This window comes from Haliotis asinina, chromosome 1 (assembly GCF_037392515.1).
Source record: "Haliotis asinina isolate JCU_RB_2024 chromosome 1, JCU_Hal_asi_v2, whole genome shotgun sequence".
NCBI classification, from domain to species: Eukaryota; Metazoa; Mollusca; class Gastropoda; order Lepetellida; family Haliotidae; genus Haliotis; species Haliotis asinina.
The window spans coordinates 45,315,245-45,335,963 of NC_090280.1; the positions used below are offsets into that span (position 1 = coordinate 45,315,245).

The window sequence follows — 20,719 nt, forward strand, 5'->3', positions numbered from 1 at the left end:
GCGAGTAAGCACACTTACGCTATACCAATAGCAACCCAATGTCTACCTTCCTTCATTATTGAGTCAACGTGCAGGAGAGGTTCCTGCTGGATGTAAGCCTAGTAGGAACTTGTTCCCATCAGCCAATACTGGTTGTAGAAGGCAACTGTAATTAGGCGTAAAGCTAGGAGAGTTGGCGATTGCTTGATCATAATATCAACCTCTAGTTAATATACATTTATACATAAATGTATGTAAAGATCCACCATTGTATGTAGAAACAAAATGTACATCTATCTGTGATGTTTTATGGCCGATCGTGAATTTTGATGGTGGACTTACCTAAGCATTGATGGTCTAACCTTATGACACCTACATTCACGTGAGCCCTGGATAAAGTCATATCGATCTAATGTTTACAGCTGCCTTTCCTTGGCCAATGTTTCATAATAAATATAGAGTGTCCTGTAATAAATATAAACATGTCATGTTTCAATTATTACATCGTGTATTCACTGAACACTGTAAACATTATTTCACTTGGTCTGCATCTCATCAACCGGCCCTAGCTGTATTAAACGTACATGTTTGTCTCTCTTTGAAAATGTACATACCAGCTCGTATTCAAATTCGAAAGTTTCCTCAAGATACTGACTCACGTGAATAAACCTGGATAGGTTTGTCGCTATGATGATTGTCCAAATATACAAATATAGAGTAACATAAATAACAGTTGGTGGTTTTCGCTACTTTTTCCTCAACGAAAGTTTCCGCGTTGTGGGTCAATAGTTTCAGCGGAGTGTACTGGTGAAAGGCCACACTGGACGGGCGGGTTGGTAACATACCACAATGACCAAACTCACCAAGATGACCAGCACCATTCAGGTAGGCTGGTATACATTCTGTTTCCCTCTTTACAAACGTGTGCGATTATGAAGGTCAGCGAGATTCGGTCTCGAGTGAGTGAGTTTACTTTTACGCCGCACACAGCAACATTCCAGCTATAAGGCGGCGGTCTGTAAATAATCGAGTCTGGAACACACTATACAGAGGTCAACAACACCAGCATCGATCTTCGCATTGGGAACCGATGACATGTGTCCACCAAGTCAGCGAACCTGACCACCCGATCCCGTATTGCATCCTCTTACAGTGAAGGCCTGTTCTACCCCGGATCTCCAAGGGGGTCGATTCGGTCTCGAAAATGCCTACATGCGGGTAGCTTCTTCGAGTGATTGATTTATTTTCGAATTCACCGCAAAAAGACTTGGGCTTTGGCCAATCATCTTAACATAATCCACCGGTATCTGAAGTTCAGCGACTAATGCCGATCTCAACCGGCTGTCCCATTACACTGTTCAATTATTTTGTCTGATAAATAATATAGAATATATCAATATTTTTGGCGCTAATGTATTAAATACACATTTTATTCTTAAATATCCATATCCCTAAATACATATTTAATACTTATGAATATAAATATATTAAATGATGTAGCAAAGATCATCAAAAGTTTTATGAAGGAAGCTGTTTGCTGCTAATATATTCAACGTATTATCTATGGATTAAAAGTGGTCATAATGAAACGGAATTCTGTGTTATGATTCGTCAAATATTTGACGATGTTAACATCATGAATGTGGAAAATGTCAGCTTGATAAGACGTTTCACTTAAATGTTCACTTCGTCCGGATGGAGTTCATTTTAATGGAGAAAATGTACATGTTTGTATCTGTATTTTGGCCCCTGAATGGAGTGTGAGTGAGTGAATGTGAGTGAGTGAGACTGGTTTTACGCCGCACTCAGCAATTTTCCAGCTACATGGTCGTTGGAGTGAACAGACTTCACATATTGTACCCATGTGTTGATTCGATGTAGAGTCTTCGCTGTTGAAGCTGCTGGCTCAACGGAACCCTCTTGAATGGTTGTCACTTAATTTCCTGAATCTGAGTTCCTACTGTGTTTGCTGTTTTCCTCAATAAAAACGCAATAAATTGTGAACAGGAAGAAATTAAAGTTTCCTTTTGCACGCACATCCCATGCACCATTACCAATAACAGTCGGGGGGAGGTTCAATGCTTTTGCGATAGTTGACAACTTTAAATTTGGTGTTTATGTCATGCCTAGATTTACTGAGGCTCAGCGCAACAATGCGATTGGTCATGTGGAGGCTGCGGAGTCTGCGACTGCAAAGCGACTAAATGTGTCTCAGTTTACCACAGCAAGGCTTTGGCGTCGCTAAAGGTCGACCATGTGTGGCCACGCCCGCTCACGACAGGTTTATTCGGCTTCGATATTTGCGGAACAGGTACACCACGTCATCCTCCACAACATCGGTAGTGCCAGGACTCAGAACATTTTCTGATCAGACTCTGAGGAAACGCTTACGTGAGGCTGGTATTCGTTCCGGGAAACCTTTGCGAGGACCTATGGTGTCGCCAACATCTCCCATTGCCATTACAACGGTGGAGAACTGTTATCGTCAGTGATGCGTCACGTTACATACTGCGACATCCCGACGGAAGAGCACGTGTATATCGACGTCGTAACGAACGCTAAATTGTGTACAGGAAGTGGACAGATTTGGCGATGGGAGTGTCATGCTTAGGGCTAGCATCTCAAACAGTGGCAGGACAGATTTCATTCAGGTCCAGGGCAATTTGTCAGCTCGATGTTACCGTGATGAAATTATCAGGCCTCATGTCATAAACAGCCAGAACGTCAATTTTCAGCATGATAACGCTCGGACATAATGAATATCCGGGGATTTCCTTGCATCAGAACAACGTTCAGGTTCTTGATTGGCCCTCACGATCACCGGATCTTAACCCTATTGAACATTTGTGGGACGAATTGGTGACCATCAGTCATAAATGTTATCTGATCTGTTTGTGGCCTTGAGGGAAGAGTAGCAACTCATTCCCAGGCACTTCATCCGGAATCTGGTCCAGTCTATGGAACGCCGATGACAAGCAACCATTGATGCCAATCGTGGTCACACAAGATACTGACTGCTCTGCGACCTATGACCTTGGAACACTTGTCACTTGTGACATTGGACCGTTAAAGTTCTTTCAGGTTTTCTTCATGACTGTCCTGTATTACTAAACCTTAAGTGTATAAATTGATAACGGTTTTCAGCTATGCGTTTCTTTTTTGAGTAGTATTTTACACAAGTAGACACGTTATCAGTGGATGGTATGTTGTGCCGATATGTTTTGGGCCAGATGTCACAAAGACACGATACAATAAACATGTTCCTGTACAAAATGCTTCGGTCTCTTATCAACGATGAAGCGGACAATAAACTTTTCATAAAAGGGCAAAGGTCCGTGTGCTGTAAACATTGGTTTGTTGGTTGTTGTTGAAAGTCGCACTCAGCACTATGTCAGCTGCATTGCGGCGCTCTGCAAATAATCGACTCTGTAGCAGATATTCCAGTGATCAACTGCATGAGCATTACTCGAACTAAATTTCTTTATCTTTAGCCTGGTTCATATGGAAGACAGCTGTCCTTTGCTGCTTGTGGCATCTGGGCACTGGCAGTTGTGAATCAGCTCCAAAGGGCTTGGAGCACAGCATATCGGTTATTTGTCTGTGTCTTCCAGAGCGAGGTCTGCGCTGTACTCTACCAGTTGCCCGGATCCTGTTCCTCAGTCTGTGAATGACAGAGGAACACACCTGACGACGGCGAGCAACTCTTCGTTTGGAGTCACCATCTTGTAACCATGCAATGGTCCTGCTTCTGTGGTGGGTGCTTTACGGTCTGTGCTGTGGCATGGCGAAGAAGTTGTGAGGCCACAACACTGTCTGTAGCTTCCTTGAAAGGACACATTGCCACATGCTGCATAAAATGTCTTCGACGTGTACTAGGCTGCTGTGTTTGAGCGTCTGAATCAATCATGATGGTGTTTCAGCATCCTTGTTTTTCGCCGGTTTTGGCAATGTTTCACAACGCACCACCCACTACACGACACCTTACCAACTAAACCACGTTCGATTCATTGTACCACGCTCTAACCGCTATACCACTCTCTGTCCATTTTACCATCCAGTATCTGTTATATCACACCTTATCCGGTAAAGCAAGCAGTGTTCAAAATATCAAGCTATATCCGCTATATCCCGCACTATTAATTATACCACACCCTATCTACTAAACGACTTCCTATCAGATATGATTTGCTCTACTCGCTGGTCAGTGTCCATTGTACCACGCTCTATCCTCCATTTCACATTCTATCCACTATCCACACTCTATCCATTATTCCATGTTCCATCCATTCTGCCACTTAAGTACAGTCACTACTATTCCATACGCTATGCGCTATATCAGACTCTATTAATGATATTATGCTATATCCAACATATAACACTGTTCCACTATCCCACGCTCTATTCAATATATCCCTATCTATCCCTTCTATCCAGTATGTCACACTGTCGCTCTCTACCATATACGCACTATTCACTAGTCTACACTGTATCGCGTGTATCATGCTTTATTTGCTATTCCACACTCTATCCATTATACCATGTTCTAGTCACTATTCCACCCTCTGCCAGGTATAATCTGCCCTATTCAATAATTTGCAGTCTATCCAGTGTGCCATAATCTTTCTATCCACTATTCCACCCAGTATTGCTCCTGTTCCACCATATCACGCTGTATTCCACATTCTATAGACTATTATACTACGTTCTATCCACTATATTTCTCTATCCGTCATATCAGGCTCTATACAGGAAATCACGCACTGTCTATAATATCTCGCCGTGTTCACGTTACCATGATGTATCCACGATAACACTCTTTATTTCCGTACTTTCCGACCAAGCTGGAGAGAGACTGCAGAAAGTAGCACATATGTAGCAAAAAGACACAAAAAGACCTTTGGGAACAGTTGCCTTAAAACATGTTTAACAATACTTTCATTAGCTGTTTTCACATCTCCGTATTCTCATTGTTGTGCGTACCCGTGAAGGTCTGGGGTGGAATAGGCCTTCACCAACCCATGCTTCCTATAAAAGTCGACTGCTTGTAGGAGGCGACCAACATGATCGGGTGGACAGGCTCGCTCATCTGGTTGACGCATGTCGTCAGTTCCCAACTGCGCAGGTCGATGCTCATGCTGCTGATAACTCGATTATTTACAGACCACATAGCTGGAATGTTGCTGAGTGCCGCGTAAGACTAAACTCACTCACTAACTGTGATTCACTTCCTTATACAAAGTTCAAAATCACTATCTCTGGTGTGAATATGTCCTGTAGATTTCTTCCAAGGTCTCGGATTATAATTATACCTGAATACTACATTAGTTACTCGTTTTTCATTTTCCAAGACTGATACTCAGCATACCAGGACACTTATATACACAGGTGGAGATATCACATCTCCAAACATGAATTTCTCCATCAACTTGGCGGAACCAACTGCAAACCTCATGAAAATGAATTGCACGAGGATCATGCAAATATTGTTCACATGAACAGCTGCGTTTTGGTGTACAGTTTAGTTAAGAAAGAACTCGCCAGGTTTCACTGAGTTTCATAATTTATTGAACTCATGACAATAACCTTTACAACGTTCCGATATTTTTACAATAGATCAGGTCACGTGTAAACAATAACTGTATAAACAGTATAGAATGTTTTACCAAATCTAGTTCAGAACAGTTGACTGAAGTAAGCGGCTACAGTGGGTCTAAACATTTGATGGGTAGTGCAAAAATAGGTCGTCTTTAGCACAGGAACAATGGAAACGCAGTTCTTTTTTAAAAGATGAAATAATTGTTCTAACACAGCACTGAGATAAATGTGATAATCTCTTTCAATCCAGTGACTACACCGTGGGGGATGGACAACCACAGATTTGACTGTACGCATTTATATTCTGTGGTGGATTCACAACTTGAGTGTTCATCTTCGTCCTTTGGATCATGGTATTGTAAACAGTATGCTAATCGTCACAAATGGCAAATAGCACTTGGCTTGCAGTCAGACACGATTTTCGAAAACCAAGAATTTTACGCCTCGTGGTCACTGAATGGCAAATTGCCTGTCAGATAGCACGGTTTTCAGCAAGGGAAATAATGAAATAAATCCCCCTAAAAATAAACAAACAAAAAAAACAACAACAACACAGTCACAGAGTACACGCACTGTAGTCCAAGGATGATGATACACGGCCAGAAGACTGCCAAACATCTTTAGGATGAGTAGACGAGTTTTCACGTCCTTGGTCTGACGCCATATCTCATCCATTGAATTCAGAAGCTTCGACCGGAAAAAATGTCGTCTGCAAGGTTTGTGAAGACACCTGGATGTCACGTCCTTGGTACAGATGTGCAGCTGTGAAACTTTTACTGTCCTTAAATACACATGCTCATGTGTTTTAGGTTGTCGTGTTTCATGCCTACCAAATAATATTACAGGAAGAGACCTATAATGTTAGCACTAAATTGTTCAACCTGTTCATAAGACCCTTCATTGATGGCCTAAAGGTTGAACTGTTCATAACACCGAAATAGTCATGTTTGCACTATTTATTATATGAATCGGTATTGAATTGATAATGGATTAATTTAACTTCCCGATACGTTTTACTACCTGGGAAAATATTCGTGGTCCCTGGTTTGCTGTACATGGTACCATGGTGACCATAATATCTCTGAATTCCAAAGGCTGAAGCTGAACCTTTTTCCGCCTATTGTATAGCCAGTCAGAGCAATTTTATTTTGGAAGGAAGAATCCTCAATAGATGGACACAAATCCTCAAACATATGCACTCACTCGAGCTTCCTACTGATACAGTATAAGACTTATTGCCCCTTACGACTGGTCTGAAATCTATAACTCAAACTTCGAGGCGACATTTGCCATATATGGGATGTAAACGATTGCTTCGCACATCGAAAACTGTAGCACACGGAATTGTCGGTGTTTGCCGTACTGACCTCAATCACAAATATAGTTATTGGATACTCATAAAGAGCATTCCAAGGGACATCACTCTGTGCAGTTAGCTTCAAATAAGGTTCAAGGTCGGTAGAGGGCAAGAGAGTCGATTAAATGCAACATAGCGTTAATTCATTCGAACATTTTACTTTCATCTTGTAATCGAATGCGTGTTTGTTTTTTACAATTAATGATATGGTAATTTTGCTAGGGGCTGCTCGGTATTGGCCCCGTCCGTAAGTCACATCCACTAATACCGTTGCAAGCACCGAGTTTCACAGTTACAGCAGATGGGTAAGATTTCGTACCGCTGTCGACAATATTCGGGAAAGAGCGTGAAGGATACGGTACTAAATGCTATCTGCTGCACTAGCCTTCCGACTGTCATGTCACGATATGGAGTGAGTGAGTTCAGAATTAGAGTCACATGGGCAACATTACAGCCACATCGTGACTATAACACTATGGACTGTAATAGTCAATACAGTTATTTCGTAAAATCTGTCAACAAAAGACAGTAAAACAACTAGGGGCACTACCGACAAACATTTAAAAGTAGCTTGTAAGCATCAAAACACAGTTTGTACAATATAGAGAATACCACATAAAAACTGGCCTTTTGGTCATCAGCAACAGAAGGTTGCTCACCATAGTTGGGACCGTAGCTAGATTTACATAAATTCTTCAGATGTTGGGGATTTTTGTACAATTTACCCATAGGGCAAAAGAATATTGTTATATGCCGGCAGCGCTATTGGTATTTGACTGAAACGGTGTCGCTATGTGCCTGCAACACTACTGCTTTATGCCTGAAACGCCATTGCTATGTGTCTGAAACAGTGTCTATGTGTGTCTGAAACAACGTCGCTGAAACAACTGCGGTATCTTTATTGTGAACCTCTTGCAGTTTGACTAAGTCACTGTCGCTGACTAAAACACGATATTGTGGCTGAAACAATATTCTGGGGCTCGTTGCTCTATGGTTGAAACAATGTTACATTTTGTATGAGACAATGTAACTGGATGGCTGAGACCGAAACATGATCGTGTCGTAACTGAAACAAGCGAGGCATAATGCTGTATGGTTGAAATACAGTAACTGTTGCCTTTAGGTTCAGACAATGTAGTGAGATGGCTGAGGCACTGTCATTATTTAGAGAATAACCCACGAGGTGCGAGTGATTACGGGAAATATGCCCCGAGTGAAGTTATTGTTTACTGTCCCGAACTTTAACGAATGGATTTGATCAAGCATACTCGTGTCAGAAGGTGGGTGGCTATTGTTGGATACAAGAAATCAGAAACCTGTCAATATTTTAATGTAAACTTATCAAGTAGTGGCAATTTGCAAGAGAGTAATATAACGCAGGAATAGGTCTTCAGCACTCACCCTTGCCACAAAAGGCGACTTTGCTTGTCGTAAGAGACGACTAACGGAAACCACCCGTTTATGACTCTCTCGGGAAAGGGAGGACTAGCTCGATATCGTTTCCGGCAGAAAAATTATTCGTCAAGATCTTGCGACTTCCATTTCACCATATTCAGTTTTTATCACTTACACGTGTGAGTAATTTAGTGGTGGTACTATTCTGCTTACACGCCCAATAATATAGTGGTTGTACGTTGTACGTCCACCTTCACCAGGCCATCGACCGTGATTGAAGGTATTACAAAACATGTTGATAAGTAAACAACACCATATTATTTCAAGAACAATTTCTCTAAAAAAGAACAAAAGACTAATTCATTCAAATGTGGAGTAAGGCCACGGTTTTATTCATGAAATACAAGGTAGCGAGAGTGTCGCGCAACACCTACAGCCTAGGCTAGGCCTAAACTATGTACAGACTACCGGCCTCACAGCATAGGGCAGAATGTACTGAGAGGATGAAGCTCCAATAGCCCCATCACTCCCTTGACACGCAGCAATAATGAAAACAACCTCCCAGGGTAAACCAAAAGAGTGCACAATGCATGTTAACATTATGCTAAACTGACCTGCAAGGGTATTAACAGTACTCCAATAGTACAAACGGTACTCCAATAGTACAAAACGGTACCCCAATGGTACAAACGGTACTCCAATAGTACAACAAACGGTACCCCAATGGTACATTTCCAATGCACGGTCAGCGAATTACTATGCCCAGACTGCAAGTATTACGCCGCGACGCGCATGCTGATCACAAACCTTCTGTCATGATCTTCACCGTGACTGGCTGCTACTACAGCTGAAGCATCTCAGGCCACAATATACATGTTGATCGCCAGCCCGTCCTCATGGATTCACTGACGCATGCTCCTGGCCAAGTGCAATCTGCCATGTAAACTAAGAGCCAGCAACTTGTCAAAGCATAAAGGAATTCATACACAACACATTCAAAACCTTATAACTCTAAAAAGGGGGGGGGGGGGGGGGGTATAGGGTGGGAATTAAATTGTGTGTTGCCTGAATGGACATTCAAACCATATGCATTTATCGCCCTTTCTTGAAAGGTAACAAGGGCTTGGATAACTGTGAGCCATTTTAGCCCAACACACAGAGTTACGTCCCATTGCAATAGTCGTTAATCCATACATTGGTATATACAAGGAAAATTTAAGTTCATATAATCGAACCTTACACCTGAAATTACTGAAATAAAATATTTTATCCTGTAGAGATAAAAGCAATTATTTCAAGAACAATTTCTCTAACAAAGAACAAAAGACTAATTCATTCAAATGTGGAGTAAGGCCACGGTTTTATTCATGAAATACAAGGTAGCGAGAGTGTCGCGCAACACCTACAGCCTGGGCTAGGCCTAAACTATGTACAGACTACCGGCCTTACAGCATAGGGCAGAATGTACTGAGAGGATGAAGCCCCAATGGCCCCATCACTCCCTTGACACGCAGCAATAATGAAAACAACCTCCCAGGGTAAACCAAAAGAGGCCTAATTAAAGTGCACAATGCATGTTAACATTATGCTAAACTGACCTGCAAGGGTATTAACAGTACTCCATTAGTACAAAACGGTACTTCAATAGTACAAACGGTACTCCAATAGTACAAAACGGTACCCCAATGGTACAAACGGTACTCCAATAGTACAACAAACGGTACCCCAATGGTACATTTCCAATGCACGGTCAGCGAATTACTATGCCCAGACTGCAAGTATTACGCCACGGACTGTGTCTCTAACACAGCTCCCCCAATACTTGCATGTGTACTTGTAGTTCATGAACATATGTAGTAATTCAGATAAGGGTTAGCACTTAAATAATAGAGCTATGTCCCCGTAAAATAGTTAAAAACCAAAAACAATTATGTCTGGGGAAATATCCTGTATGTGTTGCAACTTGCAACTAAAATAAACCCCAAACCCAAAATACCATTTGGGAATAACTGAAACTTGAGTAACAACCTGGTTAGATACATCTAACTCTCATCATAAAAACACTGTATTTGCTCCTGTCTTAGGAACGTCTCCAGACTCTCCTGCAGTGCATTCACAAATATAGCATTGCCCACATCTGACAAATGCACCCCATCTTTGTACAAACCGGTGTCACTTGAGGTAATTGCATGCTTAACTGTCCTGCCCCCAAAGCTCAATGCTGCTTTAATACCTGCACGATTCAGACGCCTCCTTGCATTTTCCATAGCTCTGTGACTTTCTGCACCATGCCAATAAAGTCTAGGGAAAATCTGGGACCAAATAAGAACAGTGTGTTGCAACAGATTTGCAATTTCAGCAATGTCTGATTGTACACTATTTAAAAGAGATTTGATTGGCTGCCTTCCAAGATCATTAGATCCCAGATGTATCAAGATGACACTTGGTGGTGGTCTCCTGTTCAATTCTGTCAACAAGACTGGTTTCAGCTCAGCCCATTTCATCCCCCTTTTACCAAGCCATACAACACTGAGCCCTACCATGTCCAGCCCCAGCTGATTACCTATCTTCAACCTTGAACTGTGTCTCTGAGCCCAATAAATGAAGGATGACCCAATGATCCAAACATCTGAAAGAAACTTTTCTCAGTTCAATTGTAAACAAGATAAATTTACTTAAATGTCTCATGTTATAGGTCGTGGAAAAGGTAATACAGTATTATGCAGAATTGAAATGTGAATCCTATCTATCTAACATAAGACACATAAGCACTGGAATGCCATCTCCCCCATTTCCTAATACTATCAAATGGTACCCCCATTTCTGCTGCTGTCGATGCTGCCCCTATTCTGAATGAGTGAGACGTGTAAAGAGCTTGATTCAGCCCAAGGAATGTGACACATCTGGAGACCATAGCTGAAAATTGATACCTTGTTAATGGTTGAGAATTGTAATGTTGAAATAAATAAGGGCCAACCCCAGGCCTGATTCTGAGGTAATTCTTCATGCAAGTAACTGGGCACATATTACTTCCCTGTACTTGCTTGATCCTCAAAGTAACACTTTTTCCCCTTTGATCAGTCTTTGAATATCGTAGCCTTATCAACAAGGTCGATTTATCCACTTGTACATCATTCAATCCTAGCGGTCCATCTGCATGAAGGGTATCTGTGAAAACTAACTCACCAACCCGAATTAGCCCCAAAAATGCCAAGGCATAACACGCTTTAAACAGTGTAGCTTCATACGTTGAAACACATACAACTTGCAATGCTTTCGGTAATTGGACCAAGATATTGTAGGTAATTGGGGCTCTCGTGTCAATCTTTTTGTTTAAGCGTCTACTTCCTTCCAACATCTTTTGGACAAAGAAATTGTTTGTGACATCAGGTAAACCTCTTAACTTGTGTTGGTAACTTAGAGCTGATACATGAAGGTTCAGGGTGCTTGGAGAATATTGCTTGAGCGACAATGAGGATAAGTATAATACAAGGGTATTCAGCTGTACTGGAAATCCTGCATTAATACCATGAAACTGGCAAAACTTTACAAATGAGTTATGTGCAGCTGCATAAGCTTTCTTTGTGCTTGCTGATAATGAGGCACTAACTAAACGTTGGGCTTCTACTGCACAAGCTTCCAAATTCTGTCTGGTATTGTTGTCGCTTTCTCGTCTGCATTCGGCACCAACTTTCGGAACCTGGTCAACTGAAAACGAGAAAGTGAGTCTGCTATTCCATTGCGTCTACCTTCAATGTACTGAGCTCGTACTGTAATGTTCCACTCCAGACATCGGAGCACAAGGTGACGTACAAGGGTCATAACTCTTTCACACTTTGACGTCATAGAGTTTATGATCTGCACCACTGCCTGGTTATCTGATAGAAACAGCACTTTCCTATTACTGAGGCGCTGACCCCATACCTCAATGGCAACAACAATTGGGAAATATTCAAGAAGAGTGATATTTTTGGTCAAATCGCTGTCAATCCATTCATCTGACCAGGCCTCGCTGGCCCAACTCCCTTGAAAGTATACACCGAAGCCTCGGCCTCTCCCCCTAGCACTATCTGTGAACAGCTGCAAAGTGTCACTTGACTCCCACCATTTTGAACGCAAAATTGTGTTACCATTAAATTCTGTAAGAAAAGACTGCCATGTCAACAGATCTTCTTTTATGCCTCTGGTAACCCTTATTCTGTGGTGCTTTTTTCTACCCTTCATGGAATTTATCAGTCTCCGGAGAAATGCTCTCCCTGATGCCACCGCCTTGCACAGGAAGTTTAGTGAACCAACCAGAGATTGCATCTCAAATAATCTCACTTTTGATGAATTCAAAACTGCATCAATCTTTTCTCTAGCTTTGTTTAATTTCTCTGCTGGAACCCTAATTGACTTTGCCATACTGTCAAGCTCCAGACCAAGAAAGACTAATGACGTTGTTGGATAAACCGTCTTCTCAGTCGCAATGGGTACACCTAGCTCCTCACATACATCACAAAATGCCTCTAATGATCTCTGACAACCATCTGAAACTGCAGGACCACTGAACAGAAAATCGTCCAGGTAGTGCATTGTATCTCCTGATTGCTCCCTATCCTTCACCATCCATTCAATAAAAGTCGAAAACTTTTCAAAAAGGTGACAGCTAAAACTACAGCCCATTGGGAGGCACTTGTCATAGTAGTACTTATTCTCCAGCACAAAGCCAAGTAAGTCAAAATCTTTTGGAGATACTACCATTCATCGAAAAGCACTCTTGATATCAGCTTTGGCTAACAATGTCCCTTTTCCAAATTTCTGAATAACTGAAACCGCATTGTCAAAGCATGCATAATGCACTGGTGACTGCTCAATAAAGTCATTAACACTTTCACCTTGGGGATAAGATAAATGGTGAATTACCCTGAAATCACCAGGAGTTGATTTTGGTACTAAACCTATCGGAGATACCCTAAAATTAGCTAATGGAGGAGAGGTGAAAGGACCAGCTATTTTCCCTAAATCAACTTCTTTTCTAATCTTTTCCTTTGCAATACTTATATTCTCCCTGACAGATCTTAAGTTTCGCGCTGTGAAACTCCTTCTTGGACCGCTGTAGTTTAACCGAAATCATTCTCTAAACCCTGTTACCAGCTCCTGGGCGACTTCCTGGTTGGGATAACTTTTCGCCATTTCCGCCAAAACCACTTGCTTGATTGGAGTCCATCCCAGGGTTAATTGATCTTGAGATTTGGTTTCCTCGACAATTCTGGGCTGGATGGTTGTCGTTCCCACATCTTGAACATGCATGCTTGAATCTGCATTGTCTACGAAAACAGGAAGCATAATTGAAGGAGTTGCATGTGACCTGCCTTTTATTACCTGGTCGCTGAAACTGTCTACTCAATCCTCTGTTTTGTGTGGTAGAACTCGGGTTTTGCTGCGCTAAGGGATCTTGCACATACAGTATCCATAGTTCTACATTGACGGTGCCCCATGGACTGCCTGGACACCTAGCTTGCCGTAACCTAACTTGCTCATCATATAATCTCCATCCATATCCGGGATGTCGAGTTGGTGCCATTCTAATGGTGTTCATGTACTTAAGCATGCCTTGAGTCGCCTCCGGGTGTGCGAGAATGTAAATGCTCATGTAAACAGTAAATGCTGTTGTCCACTCAAAAATGTTCTGCACCCTTTTACCTGTTGACTTTGGTTTGAGCTCGAGTTGACCTCCCATGATCACAAACACTGCTGACGTACATGCATAATCCTCCAGTTCCCTGTCTGATTTCAACAACAGAGATAGATTGACGTACTCACCTTTCCATATTTTCTCCTTGAGCGCGATTGGGAGATTCACACCTAGATCATCAACCCCACACTGAGTCAACCCGGGTACATCACCGCCAGAAGCTGACAAAATCTGAGGTGGCCATGTTTGCGTACTTAACGGGGAATTTGCTGTAAAGACAGGCTGTGAGGGTTTCGGAACAGGAATATCTGTCTGCTGTAAAGAATGCGAATTAGCATCAACTATGTGTGGATCAAATGATATGTCAATATACTCACCGCCTGTGGGCAATGCCCTACCGTGACTCCCGTTCGGTTCTGCTGGCCTCACCTCGTCCGGAACCACGCGGTCTCGGCTCGCGTCTTGTGTGTTGCCTGAATGGCGCACTCAAAAGAGGACATTCAAACCATATGCATTTATCCCCCTTTCTTGAAAGGGAACAAGGGCTTGGATAACTGTGAGCCATTTTAGCCCGACACACAGAGTTACATCCCATTGCAATAGTCGTTAATCCATGCATTGGTATATAAAAGGAAAATTTAAGTTCATATAATCGAACCTTACACCTGAAATTACTGAAATAAAATATTTTATCCTGTAGGGATAAAAGCAATTGTTAATGAAGTATGAAATAAATAAGCATCAAAATCGAAATCCTGTAGGTTATTTTGTTCTACGTAAAATCTCGAATCAGAGAGATTCCATCGCGGTCAATTCATAAAGCATCGATGAAATATCATGCATGAACGTAGTGGTGTAGAAAGTAGTTCCGGCATCCCGTGAAAATATACATTGTCAATATTACGATCGACCAATTAACGTATGGGTAAATATTGACTGAAATGGACATCTTGTAGCGGAAAGCTCAAACACTTTCTCTAGATGGGGCAGATAGTGTCGCTGTATGCCCACTGTCTCTATATAGCTGAAACACTGTCATTATATAACTGAAGCATATGTGCCTTTTGTTTGAACAGTGTCTTTGTGTAGATAAAGCAATGACAATATTTCTGCATATACCAAGTTACTCCCTCGCCCTCTATCAATGTCTGTATATTGTTCCAGGTGATCTTGAACCAGAAAATGGCGTCTTTGCAGATGGTATTGATTTACAGCATCATACTGTGGTCAGCAAAGTTTGTGACGGGTAAGAGTTGACGGTGTTACACGGAATTATAGCAACAACATGGCTGCTTGCGCCCTGTATACACTTGCTCCTCTAGTCTAAACGGTAAACAAATACGAGTATGCGTTTCATTGAGTGTGCGAAGGAACACTCCATGATATCTTAGTGATGAGTTAGTGAGTATGACATTTTCAAGGATGATACTGTTTTCAGCTGCCTGTCGACAATGCCTTAAAAATTCATTCGATGACTTTCTTGCGACTGTCTGTTACATCAGAAGAATGACAATGATTACTGACACTTGGCTACTTCTGTTGTAGTGTCGACAGATACCCCATGCCCGGCAGTTGCTCAACTTTGGGGCTCCTACAACATCTCTGCAAAGATTGTGTACGATAAGTTCGCTTGGGTACGCCCCACTGATTCTCAAAATATCGTTACGTGTAGTCCCACTTGCAGCGGCACGACAACCTATACTGCAACTGAGAAGAACACCCAGAACATAACCACCCTTACAATAGGAAATGTTCTGTCCAGAGATGCTGGAACATGGGTCATTTCCGATACAGGTACCCTCAATGTGACTGCATGTCATTTAACCGTCGCAGGTATGTATGCATGAATACATTTTGCACTAACAGGGTATGAAAACGACATGATATCTCAATATTATATCAATCGATATTCAGACCGACATCCTCGCGTGATTTTTGAAATGCTTATTCTTCAACACTCATTAATAAGGAAATTCAGTAATGAAGGTTTATTAGTGTGTTAAGTGATTTTGGTTGTATACACGTGGAAGACTGCTGTTTCGAGGGAAGTAATCACCAAACGATCTACATTCCGCCATGTTGGGAAGCTGGTAACAGACGTTACCTGCATCACCTTAGGTACAGTGAATGGCGAAAACGATGCATTCTGATTGCATCTGAGCACTCTATTCTGTTTTTCAAAACATATGAACCTCTTTGGAATGTCTCAACCCACCTAAGGTAGTCTATCTTGCCTTAACTTCATGTGACTATAGAATAACGACTAATACCTAAGGCTAAAGGAGAACTAATTATGCTGACAGAACTTTTAAGTTTCTTTTCTTTGTCAACAGGTCTTCCGAACTGTACCATCAACAGTTCTATGTTCCCCGATTCCCTTGAACCCAATTCAGAGCTGACACTGGTCGCCGGCATTCGGGGTTACTACTGCTCTAAACAGGCCAGGTTTGAACTTACTACTGGCCGTGAAGCACCAGATGTATTGTTGAAGAACAACACAGTTACTGATGTCACTGACATCGTCCTCAACACCACCTTCAACGTAACACTGAAACGACTTGGAGACGTTAAACTGGATTTTACTTGTTACAACGAAACATATCGTCTTTCTTGTCAAGGAGCGGTGAAACTTCTCAAAAGTAAGTAGGCGTATATAATGTGTAAATGTTTGAAAATATACTCAAATATGAAAAACAACCTAACTGATGTCGAAGTGTTTACACCACCATAAATCGTCAAAACAGCCTACATCCTTAATATATTAGACAAGCCCACGATGAAGACTTTACTAAATACGTACTATATACGTCCATATGTTAACACCAAAGCAAGTTCCCTTGGTAGAAAATCCCTTTCTCCCCCGGATAACGTTTACGGAAGTAATCATACATAAGTCCATCAACAATACTAAACTGATACAAAGCAGGTACATGCTACTCATGTTACAACACTTTATACATGCTTCCATGAGTTACCCGTTGTATATCTATATATATGTGTGTCAAAAGTATCATTAAATAATGTTACCATGGGGGTAGATGATGGATGGAATATGAAATAAAACTCTAACCTTTTATCTTAATACCGACTTAAATTGTCCCTGCTTGTTAAATATATGGAAAACATGTTAGGTGGTATCTAATCATCCACAGGTCCTCCTGAATGTGACACAAGCAGCTCCAGGAATGGATCCCTGTTTCCCGGTACAAGTCTGACTCTCACTGTCAACATCACCAACTACTACTGCACCGAGGAGGCTGCGTTCGACCTCATCACCGGAAACGTCGAGCAGGAGCTGGTACCGGGGCACCGCGTTGTCGGCATTAATAGCACCGTCGTCGAGAAGACCTTCAACGTCACGCGTCAACAAGACGGTGACATTAAACTCAACTTTACATGTGACGGCACGCATCGTGAACTACACTGCAGTGGCGATAAGAAGATAACTGTAGGTTAGTATGGCACACAAGGGCGGTTGTAGGAGTCTCCCTGTCAGTAACTAATGAAACGTATATGATACATCAAAAGAACATATCATTAGTTAAAGAACTGGGCTCGAGATGGTCTCCGACATAAGCCAAGCTAAACCATGACGTTGTAGGCTACCGGATCACTTGATGACCCGCTGGAATGGATGTTTTGCTGATCACAGTTCATGATGTCAATCACCAGTTTGTCCAATCAGCATGATCAGATTGAAAGGATAGCTAAAATAAAAGAAAGTGCAATTATTTTTTTGATTTTGACACAACAAACCCCTGCCATATTCCATGCATGGAACTTGATCCCATACTCCAACCCTGAAATCCCTATGGTGCACGGGTATGTTTACAACATGTTTTTGAGCCAAGCATAATCGCATTTTTCAGGGATTCAAACTGGAAATGCCACCCTTGCGTTTGGAAATATATGGGATATATTTCATTCATATAAATAACAAACAACCACACGTACAGTAACAGTCTTGACAGTTTCTTTGTCTTGCCGTGAGACAACCTGTGTTAACACCACAACTTGTGCATTAGCAGTTGTTCATGGAATAAATACATTGTAATGATCTAAACAAGTGATTTTTTGGATATGCAGAAGAAGGAGAATTTGACATTGTGTTTTGTTAATGCTTTCAGCATCTCCAACTACATCGACGTCAACAGGTGCGTGTATTTCATCGGCGTATCATCGTGTTTGCACTGCAGTTGTAAGATCTATTTATTTGCAGTTAAACGTATAACTGAAATATGTTTGTGAAAGCATACTCTGTGACCTCTTTCTTACAGCTGGTGTCGTTCAACATTAAACGTACCTCAGTTTGTTGAAATTGATTCAGGTCCTTAGAGCATTTGATGGTTGTGAGTCTAATCCTTGCCCCTTTTACTTCTTCCAGGGAGCCACACTGGATACACTTCCATCACCACCTCCACTTCCATTATCACGTCCACCAATACACCTCCAAAACCTGCATCCGTACCTGTCTACCTCATCATAGGTATAGTGGTTGCGTTGCTCGTTCTGCTCATCATCATCTTTGTCCTGGTTGTCTGTCGCAACAGAATCATACGTGTTGCTCGGAAGTACAGCATTACAAGGAAAAGGCCCAAGGTTCGGAACTTGAGGGAAAATGATAAGCCCAACAAGGGGAAACGCATGTCCCAGATCAACCCTGAGAAGAAGGCGGATTTTGTGCAAAATGTTCTTGGATCTACCGCTGATCCTGCTTCAGAAGAAAAAGGAGCATCAGCTACAGAGATGGCAATATAGGCGACGGATCTAATGCAGAGGATGCTCAATGGATATTTTGGGTTGTAAAAGAATATGCCTGTTTTGAACAGCTCATTATCAGTGAAAGTCCATGAATGTGTTTCTAAAAAATATCGGCCATTTTTAATTTGAATTTGACTTTTGTAAAACAGTAATTGAAAGAGGCACATGGTAAATTTTACAGAATGAGTGAAACTATTGGCTACCTCTGGAGCAATGAAACAGCATATAGTTAGTGTGTATCGTTTCTCAATATTTTGAAGACGTGTTCTGAGAGTATACTTTGGACACATGCTTGTCAAGAAACAGGCCTGCATTGGCGTAAACCATTATCTGTAAACAAATCCTCCGCTTGGCACTTAATTCATTTGTAATGACGCACATAGCTTTCACCCTAATAACATTGATTCCCAGAAAGTATGCATAGTGAAAAGTGTAACTGAAAGCCATTAGCAATATTATTTTAGTGTGTGCATATATGAAATATAGTAATCCAGCCCCATCAACACGTGCAATTTGCAGTACTTGTTAGAACATCCATCTCCTTCATTTTCACGCCATTTATGGTTCCTTTAAAAAGATACTTTAACGTTATATTGTAGTATGTCCCATCACCGCGTTATAATCAGTGCTATGTACAGTATAATCATGGTTATTGTGTTCATTGTTGCTTGTTTTATCAGTGAATTTATGGTATGTTCTTTTTTTGTAATCAAAGTGCAGTTGCATGTGTGTGTGTGTGTGTGTGTGTTTAAGCATTAACTTCAATTGTGTCTGGTTATTCGTGAAACGAAAATGGTATAGTGGTATGATTTTACTTTTTCATGGGATTTTATGATTAGAAACGCGCCATCACATTGTTCTTCGAATCTAACCTCAAGCATGTCTCCTTATACATCGACTTAAAGTCAGTATGTACTGAATAAACTACTATTTAATGGGTTTATAATATCGACGCACCGTGTGAACTTCGCAGATGTATATACACAATGCAGTTTTACTAGTTTACATAAGCTTAGACTTCATAGCAAGAAGCACATGACCTCAAATGATTTTTACTCTGTGTGAATTTTGATTACGCCCATCCACCCAGCTTAACCCCTCATCCACCCAGCTTAACCCCTCATGGGAGTAATGGTAAATAATGTGTGACAAAACTAATCGTAGCTTTTGTCATTAATCACCAACCATGCATGTATACTGAGGACAAATGTTTTATGTTGTTTTCGGTTCACTGTAAATAAATCGTGCTCATAACGCACCTTTCTTGCTTTTGAAATATGAAATTAGTTTGTGGAGAGGCCTATATATATGACACAGGAATTACTTTTGCATCTTGCAGGAAATGTTAGCCTATTAAACGTGTACTAAAGAAATATCTACGACAGTTAATTATTGAATAAACACACTGAAGAACACGTTATCATTACTCAGCGGTTGGCGGTGAAAGTGTGTTTTCTCTGTGTGTGCCAGTACACAGGGAGTAGCGGGGTAATTGGATATCTAGACCTGAATTTGAAGTCACATCTGCAATAATTCAGGCATATGGTGACTAAAAGCAAGTTATAATTTCATGATTATTAAAGGCAGAATATAAGCACCTGTCACGGAAGGACAGCGAAACAATTAGTTTATCGCAGATATAAATTTAAAACTAGAAAATGAATTCAAATCTTTTAACTAAACAAACACTAAAGTTTGATTTAGTGCTACTACATCGCTGGTCAATATAAACACAACCTTCTTCTTCTTCTTCTTCTTCTTCTTCTTCTCCTCCTTCTTCTTCTGTATCATGAACTAATCTTACCTGTAAAATAACAATGAATCTAACTGGTTTGTTCATTGTGACTATCGAAACAACCAACCAATCCATCTTTAAACGTTATGGTGATCGAAGCTAAAAGGAAAAAATTAATAAAAAACAATCAACTTGTAAAAGCTTATCCACAATGAAGTTA

At 41.2% G+C, this 20,719-nt stretch overlaps 2 protein-coding genes across 2 annotated transcripts; one reads left to right on the forward strand and one right to left on the reverse strand.

The window, feature by feature from the left end:
• Positions 1-763: 763 nt before the first annotated feature.
• LOC137279263 (uncharacterized) lies at positions 764-20,022 on the forward strand. Its single transcript, XM_067811773.1, has 7 exons — positions 764-864; positions 15,168-15,249; positions 15,549-15,836; positions 16,337-16,642; positions 17,156-17,455; positions 18,131-18,157; positions 18,388-20,022. Exons 1-7 carry the CDS (start codon positions 829-831, stop codon positions 18,759-18,761), a joined length of 1,413 nt encoding a protein of 470 aa, XP_067667874.1. The 5' UTR covers positions 764-828; the 3' UTR covers positions 18,762-20,022.
• LOC137258251 (uncharacterized) lies at positions 13,446-14,503 on the reverse strand. Its single transcript, XM_067795858.1, has 2 exons — positions 14,433-14,503; positions 13,446-14,256 (listed from the first exon to the last, which is right to left on the reverse strand). The coding sequence occupies exons 1-2, from the start codon at positions 14,501-14,503 to the stop codon at positions 13,446-13,448; spliced, it is 882 nt and encodes a 293-aa protein (XP_067651959.1).
• Positions 20,023-20,719: the final 697 nt, after the last annotated feature.

Coding starts and splice junctions, on each gene's coding strand:
- LOC137279263 (XM_067811773.1), top strand. CDS start 829: ATGACCAAACTCACCAAGATGACCAGCACCATTCAG. Junction 15,250..15,548: donor GTCAGCAAAGTTTGTGACGG/GTAAGAGTTGAC, acceptor CTTCTGTTGTAG/TGTCGACAGATACCCCATGC. Junction 15,837..16,336: donor ATGTCATTTAACCGTCGCAG/GTATGTATGCAT, acceptor CTTTGTCAACAG/GTCTTCCGAACTGTACCATC.
- LOC137258251 (XM_067795858.1), bottom strand. CDS start 14,503: ATGTCCTCTTTTGAGTGCGCCATTCAGGCAACACACAAGACGCGAGCC. Junction 14,257..14,432: donor ACCGCGTGGTTCCGGACGAG/GTGAGGCCAGCA, acceptor TTCCCCGTTAAG/TACGCAAACATGGCCACCTC.